This window comes from Notechis scutatus, chromosome 2 (assembly GCF_049901735.1).
Source record: "Notechis scutatus isolate UNSWTSFEM ecotype Mainland chromosome 2, rNotScu1.2, whole genome shotgun sequence".
NCBI classification, from domain to species: Eukaryota; Metazoa; Chordata; class Lepidosauria; order Squamata; family Elapidae; genus Notechis; species Notechis scutatus.
Window position 1 is genome coordinate 158,891,108 of NC_142010.1, and position 21,646 is coordinate 158,912,753.

The 21,646-nt window shown below is 40.9% G+C and overlaps 1 protein-coding gene across 2 annotated transcripts in view; it reads left to right on the forward strand.

The window, feature by feature from the left end:
• RAB3D (RAB3D, member RAS oncogene family) overlaps nucleotides 1–21,205 on the forward strand; it is a 30,383-nt gene extending 9,178 nt beyond the window's left edge. Inside the window, exons 1-5 of one of the 2 annotated variants that reach the window (XM_087957079.1) lie at nucleotides 5,715–5,913; nucleotides 9,182–9,409; nucleotides 18,266–18,384; nucleotides 20,195–20,319; nucleotides 20,484–21,205. In XM_087957079.1, the coding sequence (XP_087813205.1) occupies nucleotides 9,182–9,409; nucleotides 18,266–18,384; nucleotides 20,195–20,319; nucleotides 20,484–20,674 (663 nt within the window). In that variant the 5' untranslated portion in view covers nucleotides 5,715–5,913 and the 3' untranslated portion in view covers nucleotides 20,675–21,205. Of the gene's footprint in view, nucleotides 1–5,714; nucleotides 5,914–9,181; nucleotides 9,410–18,265; nucleotides 18,385–20,194; nucleotides 20,320–20,483 lie in introns of those variants that run through there. The other variant, XM_026679629.2, reaches the window with a different exon arrangement.
• The last annotated feature ends 441 nt before the right edge of the window (nucleotides 21,206–21,646 follow it).

Here is a 21,646-nt window from a genome sequence, read left to right on the forward strand (position 1 = left end):
TGCATAAGCGCACCAATGTGCCTACCGTCCCTGTCCTATTATTTCTTTTATTTTTCTTACTTATGAATCCATGAATCCTTATTCATAACTATGTTTTTACTTATACCTATCACCTTGTAAGCAATTGACAAACCAAATAAAATAAATAACAAAATAAAGAGACTGGACTGCCATCTGTCAGAAATGGTGTAGGGTCTCCTGCTTTGGTGGAGGGATTGGACTAAATGACCTACAAAGTCCCTTTCAACTCTGTTAATCTGTAATCTGTCATATATACACAGGTTAACCTCCCTTCCTCTCCTTTGGTTATAGAGACAAATGTTGCTAGTTATAAGGTTTTACTCAGCCTGCAACTTTCACCAGTTTGGTTCCACTTGTGTTACCAAGAACTACCTTTCTAGATTTCAGTGCTTTATTTAGCTTTGCTTTGGCCTCAGTGGCCTATTGTTTCACTTGCACTTGGTCTCCTGCAGCCCTTGATGGATGAATTCCCTAGCTTCTTTACCTCTTCTGGACTGGTTTTAAAAATGGAATAAGAAAACACAGTTCTATCATTGTCGCTTGAAGGAGAACTTGGCAGAATTTCAGCCAAACTCCCTAGTTTGGCTTTTGTTTGGCTTTTTTGTTGGATTTCTTTAACAGAATAGTCCACCTTCATATGTTCCATCAATCAACTTGAGCAAAAAATGTGGAGGCTAGAGGCAGTGCCTGATGAGAAAAATATGTTCCCACCATAGTGTAGTCAGTTGGAGTGAGGGGAACTGCTGGAAGCCCAGCATACCAGTGCAAGACAGAAAAAGCTGCTTTTGAAATGAAGCCAGGAGACATGGGTGGAGGGTGAGGATGGGTTGAAGACAACGTCACCTTGGCTCCCTGCACTCCTGAAGTAAGTTAGTGGGTGGCTCATGCTCTTCACTCTAGACTAAGCTGGAAGTGTAGATCTGTAAGCAGAACAGCAGAAGCTGAGCCTGAGGTTGAAGAAATGAGAGGAATTCTCTCTCTCTCAGCCTTGGAACTAACTTATTCAAATCTCCAGAAGGTAGCAAGTACAGGAAAACTAATGTTTTGGGTAGTGTGATTTCTAAGAAAAAACGGGGTTTAAAGGTGTAGAAGAATTTGTGTTAGACGTTTTCTTTTTTCTCTGTGATGTAAATTGTTCTTCTTTCTTTTTAAATTAGAAAATTAAGGTTTATGTCAGCCAGGTTGCATGGGGGTATAGTGCCTGGGGATCCATAATTTACAATAGTGTTTGAAGCCTGCCAGTGTTAGCATCTGCATTCCTTAGCAAGTGTGTGAACAATGGGATGTGGAAATATCTCCCTTAGTTTCCTCCTAAAAATGCCAGGCACCACACAGCAGTGAATGTTCCTGAGGCTACAGAAGAGGGGAGGATTTTCTTTTAGAATACTTTGGGCTAATATAGCAGGTTCCTCCTCTCTTTGTACTCAATTAACTTATACTCTGCCCTTTTCCAAAGTGCCCAGAATAACTATACCCAATCTCACCCTGTCTCCATGTTATCTTTTCTTTAATCCTTTGGGGTAGATTAGGTTCAGAAACAGGAATTGGCATGGTCACCTAGTAAATATTTGAGGGTGGGTTTCTTTATTCTTTATTAGGCACCAAATCGCCATGCAATCCTATGCCTTTTTATCTTCCTTTTCTCTATGCCATTTTCACTAATTTACTTCTTCAGCTCATTCAATTGTTTTCTAGTTTCTACATAACCAATCTATTCTTTGTCTATTTTGAATAAGCAAAGAGATATGGGTGGGTATCTGTTAGCTTCAAAGTTGCCCAGACAAGAAGCACAACCATGAGTATTAACTCTTATCTTTATTATAAGGTTATGTCTATGGAGATTCTCAATCATCCAGGTCATAGTTATCCCAAAGGTGCTTTTTCAAGAGGCAACTGGACTTTCTGATTTTTCTTTGAAGACATTTTGCTTCTTGGATATGAAGGAAGCTTCTTGGATGAGAAGCGAAATATCTTCAAAGAAAAACCAGAAAGTCCAGTTGCCTCTTAAAAAAGCACCGTTGGGATTATAAGATTATGTTAACAGAATCTTGGAAGACTAAAAGAGTCACCCCATCTTTTGGGGCGATCGACAATAAATACATTTAATAAATAATACATGTCTTCCCTTCTTTCCTTTTATTCTCCAGAAAATTAGGGAGGGTCCCTTCCGTGCTCTTTCTTCTCCTTCTGTGGACTGAAGTAGTAATTGGGCAACCCTTTAGGTATATGGATCTTTCTTCCATGTGAAAATACGACCTATTTCTCCTTGGATGTTTTCAAACTGAAGCTGGTTCTAACTTCAAGTGGAGTCTGAAAAATGTGGCATTTTGTTGGCTGACCCAAGTAACCACTTAACTGTCTGTAATGCCCTATATTTCTTTATAATGCCCTAGAAACTGTTCAGGTTTTAAAATGTATAACTAAGGAAGAAATCATCAACACTTTCCAATGATGGGAACTAAACCAATTAGCTATTTCCTCCAGAGATGGAAAAGCTTTCCTGCACTTTGATATTATAAACACTTCTGGCTACAAGGAGAAGAGCATGGGCTCGGAACTTTGGATATAACATCGATTTAGAAGAATGGGAGAAATTATGGAGTACAAATTATAAATTAACTACATCCACGGCATGTAAAGAAAATTTATGTAAAATGTTTTACCAGTGGCATTTGGCTCCAACAAGATTGGCTAAGATATATCCCAACACAAGCCCAAAATGTTGGAAATGTCAACAAACAGACGGTACTTTCTATCATATGTGGTGGTTATGCCCTGAGACCAAGAACTACTGGACTAAAATTAAAAGTTGGATGCAGAAAATTACTGGAGATTAAATTGAACCTAAACCAGAACTCTTCCTATTAGGAATAATCCAACATCAATACCCAAAAGAGATAAAGTATATTATTTTACACATTCTAATGGCAGCCAGGATAGCTTTTGCACAAATGTGGAAAGGACCCAACACCCCTCCCCCCAGAGGAATTAGTCCTACACAAAATATTGGAATGTGCGAAAATGGACATGCTTACGTTAGAAATGAAAGAGAAAGAGAACACCGAATACTACTCAATTTGGCATAAATGGTAAGAATGGTTAGAGAATAGATATAAGAAATAAGAAGAATGGATTAGTGTAATTACTATAAGAGACCTTAAGAGAATGATACGGTAGACACATAAAACATAAGTATATATGATAGAGGTAAGTATAAATAAAGAAAATAGTTATTAGTTGATGTATATAAAACATAATATGATTCATAAGATAACTACATTTGTTGATGTCAAAACGCTGTCATAAACATGAATATGATTTGAACTGGTGGAAAATTTAATAAAAATCTATTTTTTAAAAAAAAAAACCATTTTTGGCTAGAGATACCAGAAATTCTTTCTACCATTGCTTACATAGCTGTTCCAACAAACAGCTTTAATCTGATTCATCATTTTTAATATGCTCTGTTATTGTATCTGATTGAGAACTAATACAAAAGAGATAATGTCAATTTAAAATCTTATTGGCTGAGGGGAGACACAATTTGGTAGAGAATTCACTCCCAGCATTTCTTTCAGCATTCCTTTGATCTTTGCTTTTGTTCAGCCTCTAGAAATTAGTAGGCCTGTTTGCTGATAAAGTTCAGGAAACCAGAAATGTGGTTTTTTTGAACAGCTCTTTGTCACAAGAGAGCCAAACTAGTTTGACTGGTTGGATTAGAGCCTTTGCTATGAGAACCTTGCCAAGAAGGGAGAGATCAAGTAGAACCAGGCAATACATGTACTCAGGTGTGTACATTCGCACAAGCACACAGAATGGTTAATCTCATGTAAGACCTGTAAATAGTATTAATAACTCAGATGTATAACCTTCTTGTAAATAAATCTCAAAAATTTATATTATGCTTTTTTAAAACGAGCCTTCCTTAGCAAACTGGGAGAAATATAGAGACTTCCTTTTCTCCAGCAGCCTGCTGTGCTCCTCTGCTAACAGAAAATGCCAAATCTCCTCTTGTATATTCTGCTATGGGCTTAAAGAAAGGAGGCACATATTGCCAACATGGAATTCCTCCTCAATTACAGCTGCATGGAGAGAAGGTCGAACTGTAATGTGCTATTCTCCTTAATAGCCCGAAATCATAATCACCAAGTCATACATATAATGATACAACGACCAGTTGGTGTCTTGGCTGGCAAAAGATTTGGTTGTTAATTTTATGAAAAGGAAAAAAAAAACTATAACAGATAATAAAAGATTAACAGAGTTGGAAGGGTCCGTATAAGTCATCTAGTCCAATCCCCTGCATTAGCAGGAAACCCTATAGCATTCCAGACAAGTGGCTGTCCAGTCTCTTCTTGAAATGCCTCCAGTGATGAAGCACCCACAATTCTGAAGGCAAGCTGTTCCACTGGTTTGGTTGTTCTCACTTGTCAGAAAATTTATCCTTATTTCTTTGTTGAATCTCTCCTTGATCAGTTTCCATCCATTATTCCTTGTCCGGCCTTCAGGTGCTTTGGAGAATAGCTTGACCCCCTCCTCTCTCTGACAGCCCCTCAAATATTGGAAAACTGCTTATCATGTCTCCCCTGGTCCTTTTCTTCACTAGACTAGCCATGTCTAGTTCTTCATATATTTTAGTCTCCAGTCCCCTAATCATCCTGGTTGCTCTTCTCTGCACTTTTTTTTATAATGTGGTGACAAAAACTGGATGCAGTATTCTAGGTGTGGTCTTAGTAAGGCTTTATAGAGTGGTATTAGTACTTCACTTGATCTTGATTGTATCCCTCTGTTAATGCAGCTTAGGGTTGCATTGGCTTTTTTGGCAGCTGCTCCACAGTTCTGGCTCATGTTTAGGACTCCAATATTCTTCTTACATTTACTGCTATTAAACTAGGTTTCACCTAATCTGTACATGTACTTTTGGTACCATTACCATAGTTTAGGATTCAAGAGAAAAGCACATGTGTGCAAAAATGCAATGTTATCTGAGGGCAATCCAGATGTTACTGCAAGAGAATTATTGGAGTAGAGTTTTTACCCTCCCTCACAAGGAAGCCTCTAAGACCAAAGCATTCAAGCTTTTGTTCTAGTTATCTGGGCTACATATATTAATAAGCATCCTGCTAATGATAATTTTAGAAATGAAGAGGGTTACTTAGTTTTTGGCAAAAAATATCCTTTCTTCTTCTCCCAAGTTGGCATTCTTGCTACCCCACCCACCCCCAAAAAAACCCCTCAGTTTGGAGCAGTACACACAAAATAGAACCTATCTCTCACATTGCACTTTGGGATCACAAAAACAGGTTTATTTTCTTCACTAGAGTCACCAAACCCCATTGATAGGGCAAATGACTTCCTGAGATAGGCCTTTCTGGCATGACTCTAGTTGCCTCATTCATAATGATGGGCAAACCATGGTTATTTGCAGTAAAAATGGTTGCCATCCACCAATGATAGCTTCACGAGAATGAGACAATGTTGGTGTGTGTGTGTGTGTATGTGTGTGTATGTTTCCTTTCTTAGACATATCTCTTCAGTGACACCTGCAAAGCAAGTCACTCTTTATTTTATTGGCATCAGTGAGTAATGTCAAGGGGCGGTAACTTCTTTTATTTGAATTTTCAAATCAGGCTAATGTTTGCTAACAAGGATGTGCCAAGACAGGCTGACCTAGCCTGGCACCCATTTACTTTCAAGCAGATAGAACAAAATCACTAACTTCTCCTAAATGCTTTCTTTATCTCTAGCATAACCTGGGGTGGGATTCCAGATGTAGTTGAAGAATGGAACTTAACTGCCGTTGGAGTCCTTCCTCTTGGCTTTCTGCACTGCTCTTGATTGTGAAGAGAAGAGGAAGAGAAGTTTCTGTTACATCAGTGGCTGTTGCAATAGGTTTGCTCATTTGAGGATACATTTGTATATGGGCACTATTACTCATTGTAAATATCCTGTTGAAGTGTGAAAAGCAGAATATTTTACCGATAAAATATATTCTTGATTAAAAATCAAGATTCATGGTTTAAAATGCACAGTATGGTTAACGGTTCACAAAGAACATCTTAATTTAAAGAAAAAAGGAATAAAATCAAATTAGCAGGCTTCAAAGTGAGTACAGTGTGTCAAATCCTTACTGTAAACATAGTTTGGTTTTAAGGTGAATGTGAAGGTGTTTTTTTCTTGACAATTTTATACCTCTGCTTTGGGAATTCTTTTAAATGACTAAATTTGTTATTTTTGAAAATTGATCAAAGGGCATTCTTTCAACAAAACAGCATGTTTGACGTCTTTATTGTTCTACCAACTCCAATATGTGATATTCCCTCTTTTTTTTGCAGTACTATCAATTCTAAAGAATAATGAAGTTTGATTTGTAGAAAACCTTTTAGATATTCAGTGCAATTCCTTGGGACAGCAGGATGTTCTCGATCAGATCTACGTCAAGTCTTTTAAAATTAGATAATCTCTGTAAAATTCACAGTGCAGGCAATTTTATTTATTCATTTATTTATATTCCACCATTATTATTTTGACAAATAACTCAAGGCAGTGAACATTCCAACACACCTTCTTTCTCTTACTTTCCCCGCCAGAACAGCCGTGTGAGGTGAGTTCGGTTGGCAGAGAGCGTCTGGCCCAAAGTCACCCAGCCAGCTTTCATGGCTGGGGCAGAACTTGAAATCGCAATTTCTTTCTTTCTAGCCTGGTGACTTAACCATGAAACCAAATTGTTGCATTTCTCTTGGAAATTAACTAAGAGCAGACGAAACTCTCTCCTCTCAAAGTATTATGTATTTCTCTTTAATTATGTAGAATTCTTTATTGGCCAAGTGTGATTGGACACACAAGGAATTTGTCTCCAGTGCATAAGCTCTCAGTGATAAAGCATGAACCATAAGCATAAAATACAATCATCATAAATCATAAGATACAATACTCAGCTATAGGCATAGGATATTAAATAAGCAATCAACATAAATCATAAGATACAAACAACAAAGTTATAGTCATAAGATGCTGAGGGAATAGGTAATAGGAAAGATGAGAATAATAATAGTAATACAGCCCTACTACATGGTTTGACATCCTAGGGCAATGATAAGACATAAGACATAAGAATTTATTTGTCATTATACTCGCTAGCGGGTGCAACAAAATGAGGTGCTCTTCCACAAAGTAAAACTGGACAAACACCACTAAAAGAAAAAAAATTGAACTAAACACAACCAACCATACAATAATCTCTATGCAATTTAAAAATGTAAATACCCCATTACTCTCAGCCATTTAAATTCCACAAAAATCTTATGACCCTGCATTCAAACTCAAAACTGCACTTGGATAAAAACTGTTCTTAAATCTGGTCGTCCTTGTTCTTAATACCCTAAATCTCCTTCTCGATGGTAATAGTTCAAAGAGCTGATGTCCCGGATGAGAGGAGTCATTCAATATATTAAGTATCTTCCTCTTACATCTATTCCTATACAGTTCTTCCAAAGAGGGGAGTGAGCAGCCAATGATGTTTTGGGCTGTCTTGATCACCCTCTGAATTGCCTTTTTCTCTGCCACTGTGCAGCTCGAGAACCATACACAGAGACAGTAGGATAATATACTCTCAATTGAACTCCGATAGAAGGTAGTCAGTAGACTCTCAGCCAGTTGTTGTTTCCTAAGAATCCTTAGTAAATACAACCATTGTTGTGCCTTCTTAATTAAAGCAGCGGTGTTTGTGCTCCAAGTCAGGTCATTTGTAATGATGGTCCCGAGAAACTTACATTCCACCACATGTTCCACACGAACTCCCTCTATATACAGTGGCTGAATGTCTGCTCTTTTTTTCCTATAGTCCACTATAACCTCTTTGGTCTTCTTAATATTAAATAGAAGATTATTATTCTTGCACCAGCGGGATAGCTGTAGTACCTCATCCTGATATGCAGACTCATCATCCCCAGAAATAAGTCCTACAAGCGTAGTATCGTCTGCAAATTTCATTATCCTATTGTTGGGTTCGCCAATGATGGCGAACCTTTTCGGCACCGAGTGCCCAAACTAGAACGCACATGCATGTGCACGTGCCAGAGCACCGGAAAACCAAAGACCAGCTGGCAGGTGTGTGCAATGCTGGGTTTTTTGGCCAGTTTTGGGACCGCTTTCAGGCCCTTTTTCTGGACCCTTTTCAGGCCTAGAAACTTGAAGGTCTCTACTGTTGATACCATGTTGTTGTCTAGTATTATAAGAGATGGTAGAATAGGAGAGCTTCTCCTGAAATCTACCATTTCTACAGTTTTGAGTGTGTTGAGTTCAAGATTGTTTCAACTGCACCACAGGGCAAGTTGTTTAACTTCCCGTCTGTATGCAGATTCATTGTTGTCTCGAATGAGATCATTCACTGCTGTATCATCTGCAGACTTAAGTACTTTAGCAGAGGGGTCCTTTGAGATGCACTCATTGGTGTAGATTCTAGAGAGAAAAAGGTAACAGAGAGCACACACAGCGGGGTGGGTGGGTGGGTAGAGGCTATGCTAATTGTACAGCTATCTGATGTGATTCTGCCTAGCTTCACCTGCTGCTTCCTGTCTGTTAGAAAGCTTATAATCCACTTAACAAGTGTGGTCAGACACAGCTAGTTGAGTCAGTTTAGTGAAAAGAATATCTGGAATGATAACATTGAATGCTGAGCTGAATCTACAAAAAGGGTCTTTGCATTCAAGATGTTATAAGATGTAGTGCAGTGCCTTATTAACAGCATCTGCTGATCTATTTGCTCAGTAGGCAAATTTCAAGGGCAATTAGGCAAATCCTAAAAGAGGATTTGTGATGGTTTTCAGGTGGGCCAGCATTAACCTTTTGAAGATTTCATAACTACGGATGTCAGAGCAACCAGTTTATAGTCGTTCAGCTCCTTGATGGAGGGTTTCTTAGACACTGGGATGACAGTAGAGCATTTGATGCAAGAAGACATAACACGCCTCCAGTGATTTATTAAAGATGGGGGTGAAGATGGGGGCCAATTGGTCAGGACAAATTTCAAGCAAGAAGAAGTTGTAAGTACATCTATGATCATGCTTGAATGTGGCTTCTGTTTGCAAGCTCTAGAATGAGTGTTGAGATTCTGCTCTGGCCTTGAGCTTCACAAGAGATATCTACTTCCTTCCCTTAGATGGCCTCTGCAAATGACACCCGACAGATGCCCAAGGATGCTGCTGACCAAAACTTTGATTACATGTTCAAGCTTTTGATCATTGGCAACAGCAGCGTAGGCAAGACATCGTTTCTCTTCCGATATGCTGATGATTCCTTTACTTCAGACTTTGTTAGTACTGTTGGCATCGATTTCAAGGTGAAGACTGTCTACAGAAATGAAAAAAGAGTCAAGCTGCAGATTTGGGTAAGATACTTTACTGTTCATGGGAAGCAGAGTATAGGAACTGAAAACGGAAGTTGGCAGAGCTCTGCATCAGGCAACCAGTCTGTGCCTGGGTACTTCAAGGAGTGCAAATGGGCATACATGGCTTTCTTTGATTAAATCTTAAGAGAAAGAAAGGGCAGTAGAGTATAATGAAAACATGCATTCTTAACTAAAGGAGATAGTGTTCTAGTTACTGCTGTCTTTCTGAGCTTTTGGGCGGAGTTGTACTGATATAGTCATGACATTTCCCCTTACATTTCAATATCCTGAAGAGTTTTTCCCCATACCTGAAAAGGGAAAGTACAGTACTCATTTGGTATAAAACTACATTCTGTGCTCCTGCTGATTCATGACATCAATTGATGGGCGAACATACATGTTTCAGCAGTGAAGTAGATTTCCTAAGAACTGAAACTGAAGAAAATATCTCCAAAGCAATTGGAATTCTCAGTTCTGCTTCCCAGCATGTTGCTTTTATTGATTTAGAATCAGCCTTTGATTGCAGGGAAGCAGAAATAAGCCTGCTTGAATTTTGTACTAGAAATTCTAAATTGCATATTGATTGATCAATGACCTCTGATGTCTGCTCATTTATCAACTAGAAATATCTCCTCTTCTAGCTAACGCAGAAGCTTATAAAACATAAAGCATACATACAGTTTACAATTGAATAATAATTGGAAAAATTACTGCACTAGTGCCTTTCTTAAAAAGTGGGACAGTGATAGAATGTTTCTAGTATTTAGGCATTGGAAAGTGTTACTAATAGGTGTAATTAGGAAGGCCAAAGGGAGAGTATGTATGAATAGATTTGTAAACTTAAAAATACACATTTTAAACATCCAGGTCAATATTTATTCCTGGAATATGTGAAGATGGAAGTATTGTCAAGAATTGTACTGTTTTTGTTTATTCTTGTTTTATATGTTTTCTCCCAAGATGAAATACAAAATACAGAATGAAAAAAACAACAAAATAAAAATTACAAACAAGACAAAAAGTGTTTTTAACAAATATAAAATTAACAGTAAACATACAATCTCTACCCTAGTTGAATACTGATATCTATATCTAACACAAATCTAATAGGTTTCCCCCCTTCCCCTTGCATGGCAGGTCTAAAATAGTTATAGATTTTCCATCGATACCTGTAAATTACTATTTTACAACCCATTCTCTTAATAAATACCCCAGATATATAAATCTATTGTCTATCAATCAATTCAACCCAATTCCTGTTCACTGTAGAATAGAATACAATAGAATAGAATTCTTTATTGGCCAAGTGTGATTCGACACACAAGGAATTTGTCTTGGTGCAAATGCTCTCAGTGCACATCAAAGAGCTGTTAACTGTTAAAACCTCCCAAATAATTTTCAAAGCCCTGTTAACAGTTTGTTATTATATTTAACTTGCAGAAACACCACAATGGCTTTGTTTTTGTTTTTTGTACCATTGAGTCAGCTTGACTTCTGGTGACTACCTGGTTTTCTTGTCTATGGTTTTCTTGGCAAGGTTTTTCAGAAGTAGTTTGCCATTGCCTGCTCCATAGGGCTGAGAGAGAGCGACGGGCTTGTGTTCACTCAGCTGGCTTTGTGCCTCAGGCAGGGCAGAACTCCCATTTTGTAGCCTGATGCCTTAAACCACTATACCAAACTGGCTTAATATGTTTAATATGGCTAAAAATGAATCTGCATTTGAATAAAAAAACACATTTTAACTTTTTTCCCTGACCTTTGCCATTGTCTTAATTTTTCAGCTGATATTATTTCCCCACTTTTTAATAAGATGGATTCAATGAAAAACATCCTTTAATTGTCTATTATTTAGGTGTTAAGTAACACAGGAAAAAATTTAAATGAATACTCTTTGTTGCAATGGTTTAAATTACTATTGTAGCGAGCCATCTTTTAATGGAATAGCTTATTGGCCGGAGGTATCCAAGTATTGTTTTCATATGGATTGTCAGCTACTCTAGAGAATAAAGCACCTGTAGCATTTTATAGATACCCTTTGGCCTCCCAAAACTAACCTGAATGCAAAACTCAAATATTTCTTTGGGGAGAGTGACAGCATGTTTCTGGATCCCTTCAGTGTTTAAATGTGGCATCCTGCTCCAGCGACTGTGAGATGGAAAGCACTACTAAGGTTCTTAGATCTGGGGAAATGTTTTTCAAAATATTGAGGATCCAACTTTTTAGCTATTTGAATACACAATGGCCTGGGCCACTGAGAGGTGAGGCCAGATAATTTGCTTTTTTGGTGTGTTTAAGGTTCCAAGTTTCATAGGTTTGTTGTTTCTTATTAGAATCAACCAATAAGAGAAAAAAAAGATATTTGGCGATAATGTGATAATTTTGTGTAAGTGCTCAATGCAGCATTATGCTGAGGTTCTCCTCCATGCTGCAGCGAAAGCCCAGGATAGGTAGACTCCTTCTTATGACATCATTAAGCTGAGTCTGGAGAATCCCCAGCTTCTTTAAGTCACAAGCTGTGTCTCTGAAAGCGTTAGCGTTTCATTCAGCGATTTTCTACAGAAGCTACCCTTGCTTCAATCAGCTCCTGGGGATCCGGCCAGCTGCAACTTCAGGAGAGCAAGGCTCCGTTCTCCTGCAACGTTGGGATAAACGTTTTCCCAAGTGCTGCTAGGCAAGCAGGGAAGCGTCTGAGACCTTCCCCATAGCCGCAGTTTGTCCGATCGTAAAACTGATTGGCAAACTGATAACAGAGCCAGCCAGCTGATCGCGGGGAGGCGATCTCTTCCTTCTCTGGCTAATCTGATCGCTTGAGGCTTGCAATAGCCTAAGGAGCAAAATTCACTTATCGGAGCCATCGACGAGCAGCGGCCATCTTTGAGTGGTCTCTTCAGACACAAGGTGAGCGGCCATTTTAAGTGGCCTGGTGGCCATTTTCAGGGCTCCAAAGACCCAATTCCACCCTCTGCCATCCTTAAGCACTTTTGAGAGCCATTCTCTCAATGTTTGCGCCTTGCTTATTTTAAAATGGATCAGGACAGTGCTCATGCAGAGCTTTCCCCTCCCCAGTGGAACAGGCCCTCCAACCCACTAAAAGGAAAAGACGCAGACAACGTACTGCTCAGAGGGAAGTGGCTGCAAAAATCAGAGCTAAGGCTCTAGCCCCTAAGAAGACAACTCAGGATGAGTTGAAGGCAGAGAAACGCAGACATGAAGCTCTAGAGAGACAATTTAACAAGACTATTCAACAAATGAGAGGGCAACTGCAACAGGCTTCCCAGCCAGCCGAACACCAGGGTTTCCAGAGAAGCCCCCCCAGGGGAAGGGAAGTTGTTCATGGAGCCTTTGGACACCCCCCATTTGGTCCCCTGAGGCATTTGAGGAACAACTAGATCCTCAGGATTTCAGCAGGTTTGGGCCATATTTCCAGCATTCTGGGCCCTGGGCCCCCTCTCTTCCCTCCAGAGTTCAGGCCTCCCAGATCCTCTACTGTCTTTGATAACAGGCCCAGGGAGATCCAAGATGTTGTTTCCTTAGCCATTAGATAGGGATTGGCTGAAGGTTTTCAACAGATTCTTCGGCCTCTGGAAAGGGTTCAGGCCCTTCTCCCTTCTCAGTCTATAGCTTCCTTACCTCTGCAACGAGATTTCCACAGATCCCAAGACCTCAGGGTCCATTCTTCACAGGCAGAATGGGAGGAGTATGAAGGGGAAGAGGGTGTCTTCCCATCTGAACACAGTTGCTCCTCTCATTCAGAGCGCGAAGAGGGTGAAATCTGTGATGCAGTCTTTCAGAGGAAGAAGACTCTCATCCAGATCAGCCCTCCTCTGCATTAGTCTTTAAACCAGCCCTCTTTAAACCCCTACTTAGCAAGGCCCTGGTCACTGCCAAGCTGTCACCTGAGGAAGCAGCACCTGAACCACAAGGGGAACCCTCCGGGCAACGAGACTCGCTCTTCTCCAAGCCAGTAGTACACACGGAGGTTTTGCCTTCTCCCCTTTTGTTTCTCGACATGGTCAAGGAACAGCGTGTTTCCCCTTCAGCAGGTCCTCGTCCATCATCTTTGGACAAGCGGTTCTACATTGTTAGCACATCCCTAGCCAACACCCTTGCGGTGCTCTCAGTAGACACTCCAGTTGTGGCATCATTCTCCTCTTCTGGCACTCCCACCGAGCCAGAGGATGTCCTTAAACCAGAGGACAAGCATTCAGAACAGACCCTCAAGCGCAACCACCAAGCAGCTGCGTAGGCTGTTCAGGCTTCAACCGCTGCATCATTTTTCACGAGGGCATCTCTACGATGGCTGCACCAACTGCAGGACTGATTGCCTGCCTCTGACCTCAGGTCTCATCAAGACCGTAACAAAATTATAGCAGTGGCGAAATTCACTACGGATGCCACCCTCAATTCCGCCAAATTTGCATCAAGGGCCATGGCATCTTCAGTGGTGTCAAGAAGGCTTCTATGGCTCCGAAATTGGCAGGCGGAGTCACGCCGCAAATGGAAGCTGGCCTCTGCCCCCTGCGCAGGAGATGAGCTTTTCGGCAAGACTCTAGAGCCGTATCTCATTGAGACCAGAGATAAACGTAAAATTCTTTCCTCCTTGGGGAAAAAAGCTGACTATCGCCCAGCTCCTTATCGCCCACCTGCCTTTAAGGCGGAGTCCACCTCCCGCTTTCCTCAGCCACAGAGGGCATATTCTCAACGCCAAGACCAACATCAAGAACCACCTGGCAGACAACAATCTTCTGCTGGTAAATGGCCCTTTCGGGGGGGAGGGGGTTGTGCCTTCCGTCGCTCAAAGTAATACCTCATTCTCCCCACCCATAGGAGGTCGCTTAGCCTTCTTTGCCTCCAAATAGGAGGAGTCAACGACGGATGCCTGGGTGCTCAACACTGTTAGGTCAGGGCTACAATTGGAATTTCTATCGTCACCCCCAGAAAATGTTTTGATTTGTCCTGATTCACGGGACACTTCAAAGAGAGCCCTTATGAATTCGGCCATTCAACACATACTCGACATAAGGGCTATTTAACCAGTTCCCACCTTACAACGAGGACGTGGATTTTACTCTCATCTTTTTGTTGTTCCCAAAGCCTCAGGGGGTGGGGTGGCAAGCCATCCTTGACCTAAAATTTCTCAATCAATTTGTCAAATACACGAGATTTAAAATGCAGACGCTGCATTCTATCTTAGACAGCGTTCGGGAGGGCGACCTCCTCTCTTCCATTGTTCTCAGAGGCTTACCTCCACATCCCCATCTGGCCTCATCATCGCCAGTTTCTCCATTTCTGTTACCAGAATGCCCACTTCCAGTATTGAGCCCTTCCCTTCGGCCTCTCATCGGCTCCAAGGGTCTTCACAAAGATTCTAGCAGCATTGGTGGCTTCACTCTGTTCTGTTCCAGTGAGGATCCAATGCTACTTGGACGACATGTTGATACTGTCTTCCTCCATCCACTCGGCCCATCAGGACTTACAAATTACCCTGTCTTGCCTCCAAAGCCATGAGTTTTCCATCAACACCAAGAAGAGCCATCTCTCACCCACGACCAAACTGCTACACTTGGGAACAGTCATCGTCATGACTTTGTGCCAGTTTTCCTGTCTCCAGATCATGGAAAAAGCCTTGCAGAGATCATCAGCCAGATTCAACAACAACAGACTGTTCCACTGTCGCTGCTGTCCAAACTACTGGGGAAGATGGTCTCCTGTATTGGCATTGTCCCATAGGCACGGCTTTACTCCCGATCGCTCCAATGGTTCAACAAGCAGGAACCAGCCACTCATCAATCAAGGTCCTGCTCTCTCAACAGGCCCAGCGGTCCCTCAGTTGGTGGCTCTCCCGGTCCCTCTGGAAGGGGCTCCAATTCAAGGAACCAGACAGGCTAGTAATCACCACAGATGCCAGGCTTCTGGGTTGGGGCTTCTATATGGAGGATCAGATAGCTCAAGGAGTTTGGTCCAGATCAGACAGCACCCATCCCATAAATTGGTTAGAGCTCAGAGCTATCTCTCTGGCTCTCAAACATTTCAGAGCCTCAGTGACCGGCTCCCATGTTCTCATTTTGATGGACAATATGGCCACAAAGGCACACATCAACAGACAGGGGGGGACGAGATCCAAGGCACTTAAGAGAGAGGCAGAATGTTTGGGGTTATGGGCAGAGAAACACCTGCTGTCGATCTCAGCGGATCACATTTCCGGAGTCGACAATTCCCAAGCCGACTGGCTGAGCAGAAGTTTAGTCGACCAGGCAGAATGGTCAATTCCTCCGTCCCTATTCAGGGATCTTTTCTCAGATTCGGAACTCCGGAGGTGGATCTCTTCTCCACTCCTCAAAATGCCCAAGTCAACAGATTCTTCACCAGGCTGGAGACTAAAACATAAAGAACATTGCAGGATTTCATTTTGGCTAGTCAAGAAAAGAACAACTAGGGGTGACATGATAGCAGTATTCCAGTATTTGAGGGGCTGCCACAAAGAATCCAAATCTCCAAAGCACCAGAGGGCAGGACAAGAAACAATGGTTGGAAACTAATCAAGGAGAGAAGCAACCTGGAATTAAGGAGAAACTTCTTAAGAGTGAGGACAATTAACCAGTGAGACAGCTTGCCTTCAGAAATCATGGGTGCTTCATCATTGGAGGTTTTTAAGAAGAGACTGGAGAGCCACTTGTCTGAAATGGTATAGGGCAGGGATCTCCAAACTTGGCAATTTTGAGACTTGTGGACTTCTAACTCCCGGAATTTCCCAGCCAGCATGGCTGGCTGAGGAATTCTGAGAGTTAAAGGGTCTATAGGGTCTCCTACTTGACAGGGGGCAGGACTAGAAGACCTCCAAGGTCCCTTCCAGCTCTATTCTATGCACAAGATTGCATGGTTAGGCAGCTAGACTGCATATGAGGTTCATTTCACATCTTTATAAACATAAATAGATTTTACAAACCAATTGTAGATTTCTTCAGTATGGAGCAAACTCAAACAGAAACATGTTGCAAGTTCAGAGCAGAGCTCCAGTCTTCAGCAAGCAAGTAAGTTTCATCTTCAATAGATCAGCAGGCAAGCAAGAGGAGAGAAGCAGTTTCATTTCAATAGACAGAGCTCTAACATAGCTGCAGAGTTGCAGAGTTTAACATAGAGCTATGCCTAAGCTACTTTTAGTTTCAGTTTCCAGCCTAGACTACTTCTAGTTTCAGTTTCCAAACTATCCTCATTGGCTGATTTAGTTGCTATGCTTATTCATTGGCTGGTCTTGTTACCATGCTCTATTCCAGATCATGAATATACTCTGACAATTAGTGGATTGCCTATAGACATAGATTTTGTATGGATAAATATAAGGTAATGGGGATTTTTTATTCAAAGTTCTATAGGTTTAAAAAGCATGCTAATCATTATAAGTGTATTAGAATAATGTTTGTATTAGATAATTATATATAGAATTGTAGTTGTTTAGTGGATGTCTCTAATCTTAATAGAATATGATTAATGCTGATGTTCTTGAGGCACATTGTAGATGTCAACTCCAAAAAATGCTAGTAATTATATACCACATTGTGCCACATTGTTATGAGGGTCCATTATAATGACTAAGAAGTTCTGGGAATTGTACTGCAATGCATTAGAGCAGCAGGCTGAGGAAGTCTGCTCTGGGTGGGGTCATTCCATACGTCTTGTATGCAATTTGCTAATTGTCTATAACTTCAGTCTGCAGTCCTTAATGGTGCTTTTTAAATTGGAGATAGCACCATCTGCTTCTGAAAAAAGTATGACTCTCTTTGGATCTGTGCATTTGCATACTGTCCTACAAGGCTGAAAAGATAGTTCTCTGTCTTTTCCAATTTTGGGGTTGGCCTTCATTCCATGTGGTTATTTTGGTGGGAAGGGCAGCCTGGAATACCCTTTTTTTCTATTCCATCAAAAGAGCCCTCAGGCCAAAATCCTCAAAACTGAAGTATCAACAAGAATGTCTGTTTCTCTTGTTGCTTTAATGGTCTGTGCTCTGATAACAATTCCACGCTGGGGAAACATTTCCACACTAGTGAACCTTTTAGGTCAGGAACTCGCTGTCCTTTCTACCCTTAGCCTTTGATAATGCACCAGAAGCAACCCATTTCCAGCTTGCTGTCCTCTTTTCCCTCATTTAAATGCTCCGTTAAGCTTTCAATCTCTTTAAATTTTAATTAGAGTCAAATGCCAACCCTTATGTACATCACGGCCATCATAGAAATATTGTCCTCAACCAGAGATGAGTGTAAAAGGAGACCATATGCCAGGGCCCTGCAGAGTAAGCACAGGTTTCCACAGTAACAGTGAGTCTTTGGGCTACAGGAACAAATGTCAGGAGAATCAGGGAAGAGTCTAGTCTCCAAGGCTGGGCAGCAGAAGAGAGACTGCTCTTCCATAGCCTTTCGGTGCCTGTGCTTTGTAAGTGGCCTCATCTCACTTCATTATTATTATTATTGTCATGTTTTCTGCTTGAAACCATGAACAAATAGAATTGCTTTAGATTATAGGTTTCCCCCAGAAGAATTTCTGAACTTTTGAGATTGAATGAGGTTGGGCATACTTTGCATCTATTAGCGGCATGCCAATCTGAAAAATGGAAAGATTCATGTATCAATGCCGAAAGAACTATGTTGAACTAGGGATGCTGTTTGATAGGTTGATTGATTATAAAAGTAGGCAAGATGGGAGATCACAGAGAGAAATTTCTGATAATAATGAAAAAAAGATAGATGAAATTGACTTTAAAGCTTGACAAAGCAAGTAGTTAGATAAGGAACAATACATGGGGGCTTTGTCTGAAAGGGGAAGTCATTTAATTGATCCTTTTTCTGTTTCTGTCTTTCTAAGGACACAGCTGGCCAAGAGCGGTATCGGACCATCACAACAGCCTACTACAGGGGAGCAATGGGTTTTTTACTCATGTATGATATTTCCAACCAGGAGTCTTTCAATGCTGTACAAGACTGGTAAGGATTGCTGTGCAGAATCCTGTTGGAGCAAGGACTTTTTCTGTCAAGGGGGTGATTTCCAGTTACGGACTAGGAAAACAGACTTAGAAATGTGCTGAGTTGGTAATGTACTTTTTACAGGTACAACCATCTTTCTATTCAGGAACTTGCTCAGGGCCAGAATGTCTTACCAGTACATTAAAAGCTGAGTTAGAAAGCAATGTTTCATTTGCACAGCAACTCCTAGGTTCCATAATTGGCATCTCCAATTAAAGTATTTTAGCAACAGGCCTGTGAAATATCAGGGCCCAAAATAACACTACCAGTCAGAACAGGTGACATTGTATGGCTTTTATCAACTGACTCATTATAAAGCAATCAGGATACACACACCCATTGTACAAATAGACCTCAACTCCTGACTAGTAATTTAACAACTGTTCAGAGTTATGACAGATTCAGAAAGAGAGTTTTACAACCTGTAAAGCACTTCTGGCTATTGTACAATATTGTGCTGTCGTCCCATTCCCCCCCCTCCCCCGCAGACACATGACTACATTTTAGGCACTTGGTAACTGGCTCACATTTAAAGCTGGTTGCGGTGTTCTGCAGTCACATGACCATGAGTTGCAATGTTTTTTGCTGGTTTCTGATAACAAATGCCCATTTGACAGAAGAGTTTTACACTTATGCCTGAATAAAACAGAACAGAACAGAGCTGGAAGGAACCTTGGAGGTCTTCTAATCCAACCCTCTGCTCAAGCAGGAGGCCCTATACCATTTCAGGCAAAAGGCTATCCAATCTCTTCTTTAAAAACCCCCAGAGACGGAGCATCTACAACTTCTGGAGGCAAGCCGTTCCACTGGTTAATTGTTCCTACTGTCTGGAAATTTCTCCTTACTTCTAGATTGGTTCTCTTCTTGATTGGTTTTAATTCATAGCTTCTTGTTCTGAAATGACCATCGCTGGTCCCAGAATATTCCACCCAACAATTCACTGCTCCCTCTCCTGAATACATAATCCATAAATAAACTGAAGGCCCACCCACTAATAATCTCCCCAATATCTAACAATAGCAAAACAAACTAAATAAAAACATAAAATCAAAACACCTGCTAACTGAATTCCAAGCTCTTCCTTTTTCATATAATAATTAACCACATTCCCCTCCCACCCACCAAACACTTCAAAACAGAACAAGAACAGCTACAATTCTTCTACAAACTATTCCACAAGCCAGAAATGGTTACAACAATGATAAGAATATCTCCAGTCATTGCTTGCACAAGTTACTTTAACAAAACACAACTTTCCAAAAATTCTTCAAAGTCCAAATTAGGATTGTCATTCCATTTCTTCTCTTTTTAGAAGTTGTCTTTTCTGTCACATTACCTTCCTTCTGATAATATTCCTCAGCTACCCATCCACCCTTTTTTCTCCCTAGTCCGCTACAGTTCTAAAAAGAGCTTCCAGAATTATTGTAACTCATAAACTCAAAAGCTCATCTTAAAAAGAGTTAAGACCTTCCTGTCTGAATAAGCCAAGTGATATATTTTGAATTGGTATCTCATTCTGGGTGTGTGCACACAATAAGGATTCTGATTTCCTTTTCCCCATTCCTGTCAATTAGGGAAAGTGGGGAGAGCAACCACCATTCAAATCAACACTGTTCCTTTTTGCAAAAGGTGGAAATAATAGTGCATATGAACTGATGAAACGAGGATGATTATTCTGCCTTGACTGTCACTGACTGTTCTTTTTAGGTAACTGTGAAATTACAAACCCAATAGCAAATCCATTCCAGAATTTTCTATATCCTTCTCTTAGGGCAACTCAGATCAAGACTTACTCCTGGGATAATGCTCAAGTGATTCTGGTTGGGAACAAGTGTGACCTGGAGGATAATCGAGTAATACCCACTGAAGATGGCAAGAGACTTGCTGATGAACTAGGTTTGTTTTGTCTCTTATATAGGAACACCTCCAGATTAGATTGCTCCCTCAATCTCCTAGCCAACAAAACAAGAAATGCCTCCTTCCCTCCCTCCCTCCCCTCTCTTTCTCCCCTCCCATCTTTGGGCTGCTTCTTCTTTTTTTAACATTTCTTCTCCTTCCAGGTTTAGAATTCTTTGAAGCCAGTGCCAAGGATAATATCAATGTCAAGCAGGTCTTTGAGCGCTTGGTAGACATAATCTGTGAGAAGATGAATGAGAGCCTGGATGCAAGCTCTGGCATGAACAGCGCCAATCACAAGAACACTGCCCTAAAGGAAGCATCAGCTTCACAGTCCAACAGTTGTTCCTGCTAGACAGAACTTTGCCCACCACTGAGACTTGCAGTGCCTCGCTGCCCTACATAAATGAGGAGGAAGATTCAGCAGATTGCACATCTCCTTTGACTGCTGGTTGGCTCATCTCCCTGTTTGCTTCTGGCTGTGCCTGTTTGGCCTCTGACAGCATGTACCAGTTGCCTCCCCTCCTCTTCTCTGCAGCATGATTGGCCTTTTCTGGCAAAGGAGTATGATTTCTTTTGCACTTCACTTTACACTCCCAGTGACAGGTCTTTGCAACCCAGACAAATTGGGTCTCGCTCTGACGCTGTTTTTCTCTCCACTCTTTTCAAGATTTTAGTGCCAATTCTCTGATTTGATTGCTCTCACTTTGTGACTAGGAATTGAGCAATTTGTCTCATATTTAACCTGGATCTACATAAGGATGTTTCCTCCCGATCTTTCCTTTTTCCAGTTTAAATCCTGCATCAATTTAACATGCATTTGATTAAGTGTGCTGCGGTTCACAAAATTTTATGCCTTTTAATAAAAAGTATTTTTTATTGGAAAGGGGCTATGTTATTCCTTTGGATTTTCTGCCAAATTCAGCCTTCTGCAATTTTCTCAATTCTGCAATTCTGATAGCAGGCTGCACAATTTTTAATGCACAATATTTCAGTGAGACAGAGAACAGAAATAGATAGTTTAATGAATGAGAAGGGATTTTTAGACGCACACACCCCAATTTTTTTTCATTGGGGGGGGAAACCCTTTTTACAGATAATAATACATTGTCAAAGAGCTCTTATTCTCCTCACAATTTGCAAGATTCTCAAATTTCATTTTTCATGTTATTGATTTGATAATGAGCCTTAGATGTACTACACCTGGCATTTAGCTCTTCTTTCCCTACCCTTTATCTGTACTGAGGAAAGCATTTCTTTGATGAGTTCGACCCTCTGGTTGACTGTCACATTGGGAGCCCTCTCCAGGCTTGCCACAGGTTGTGCT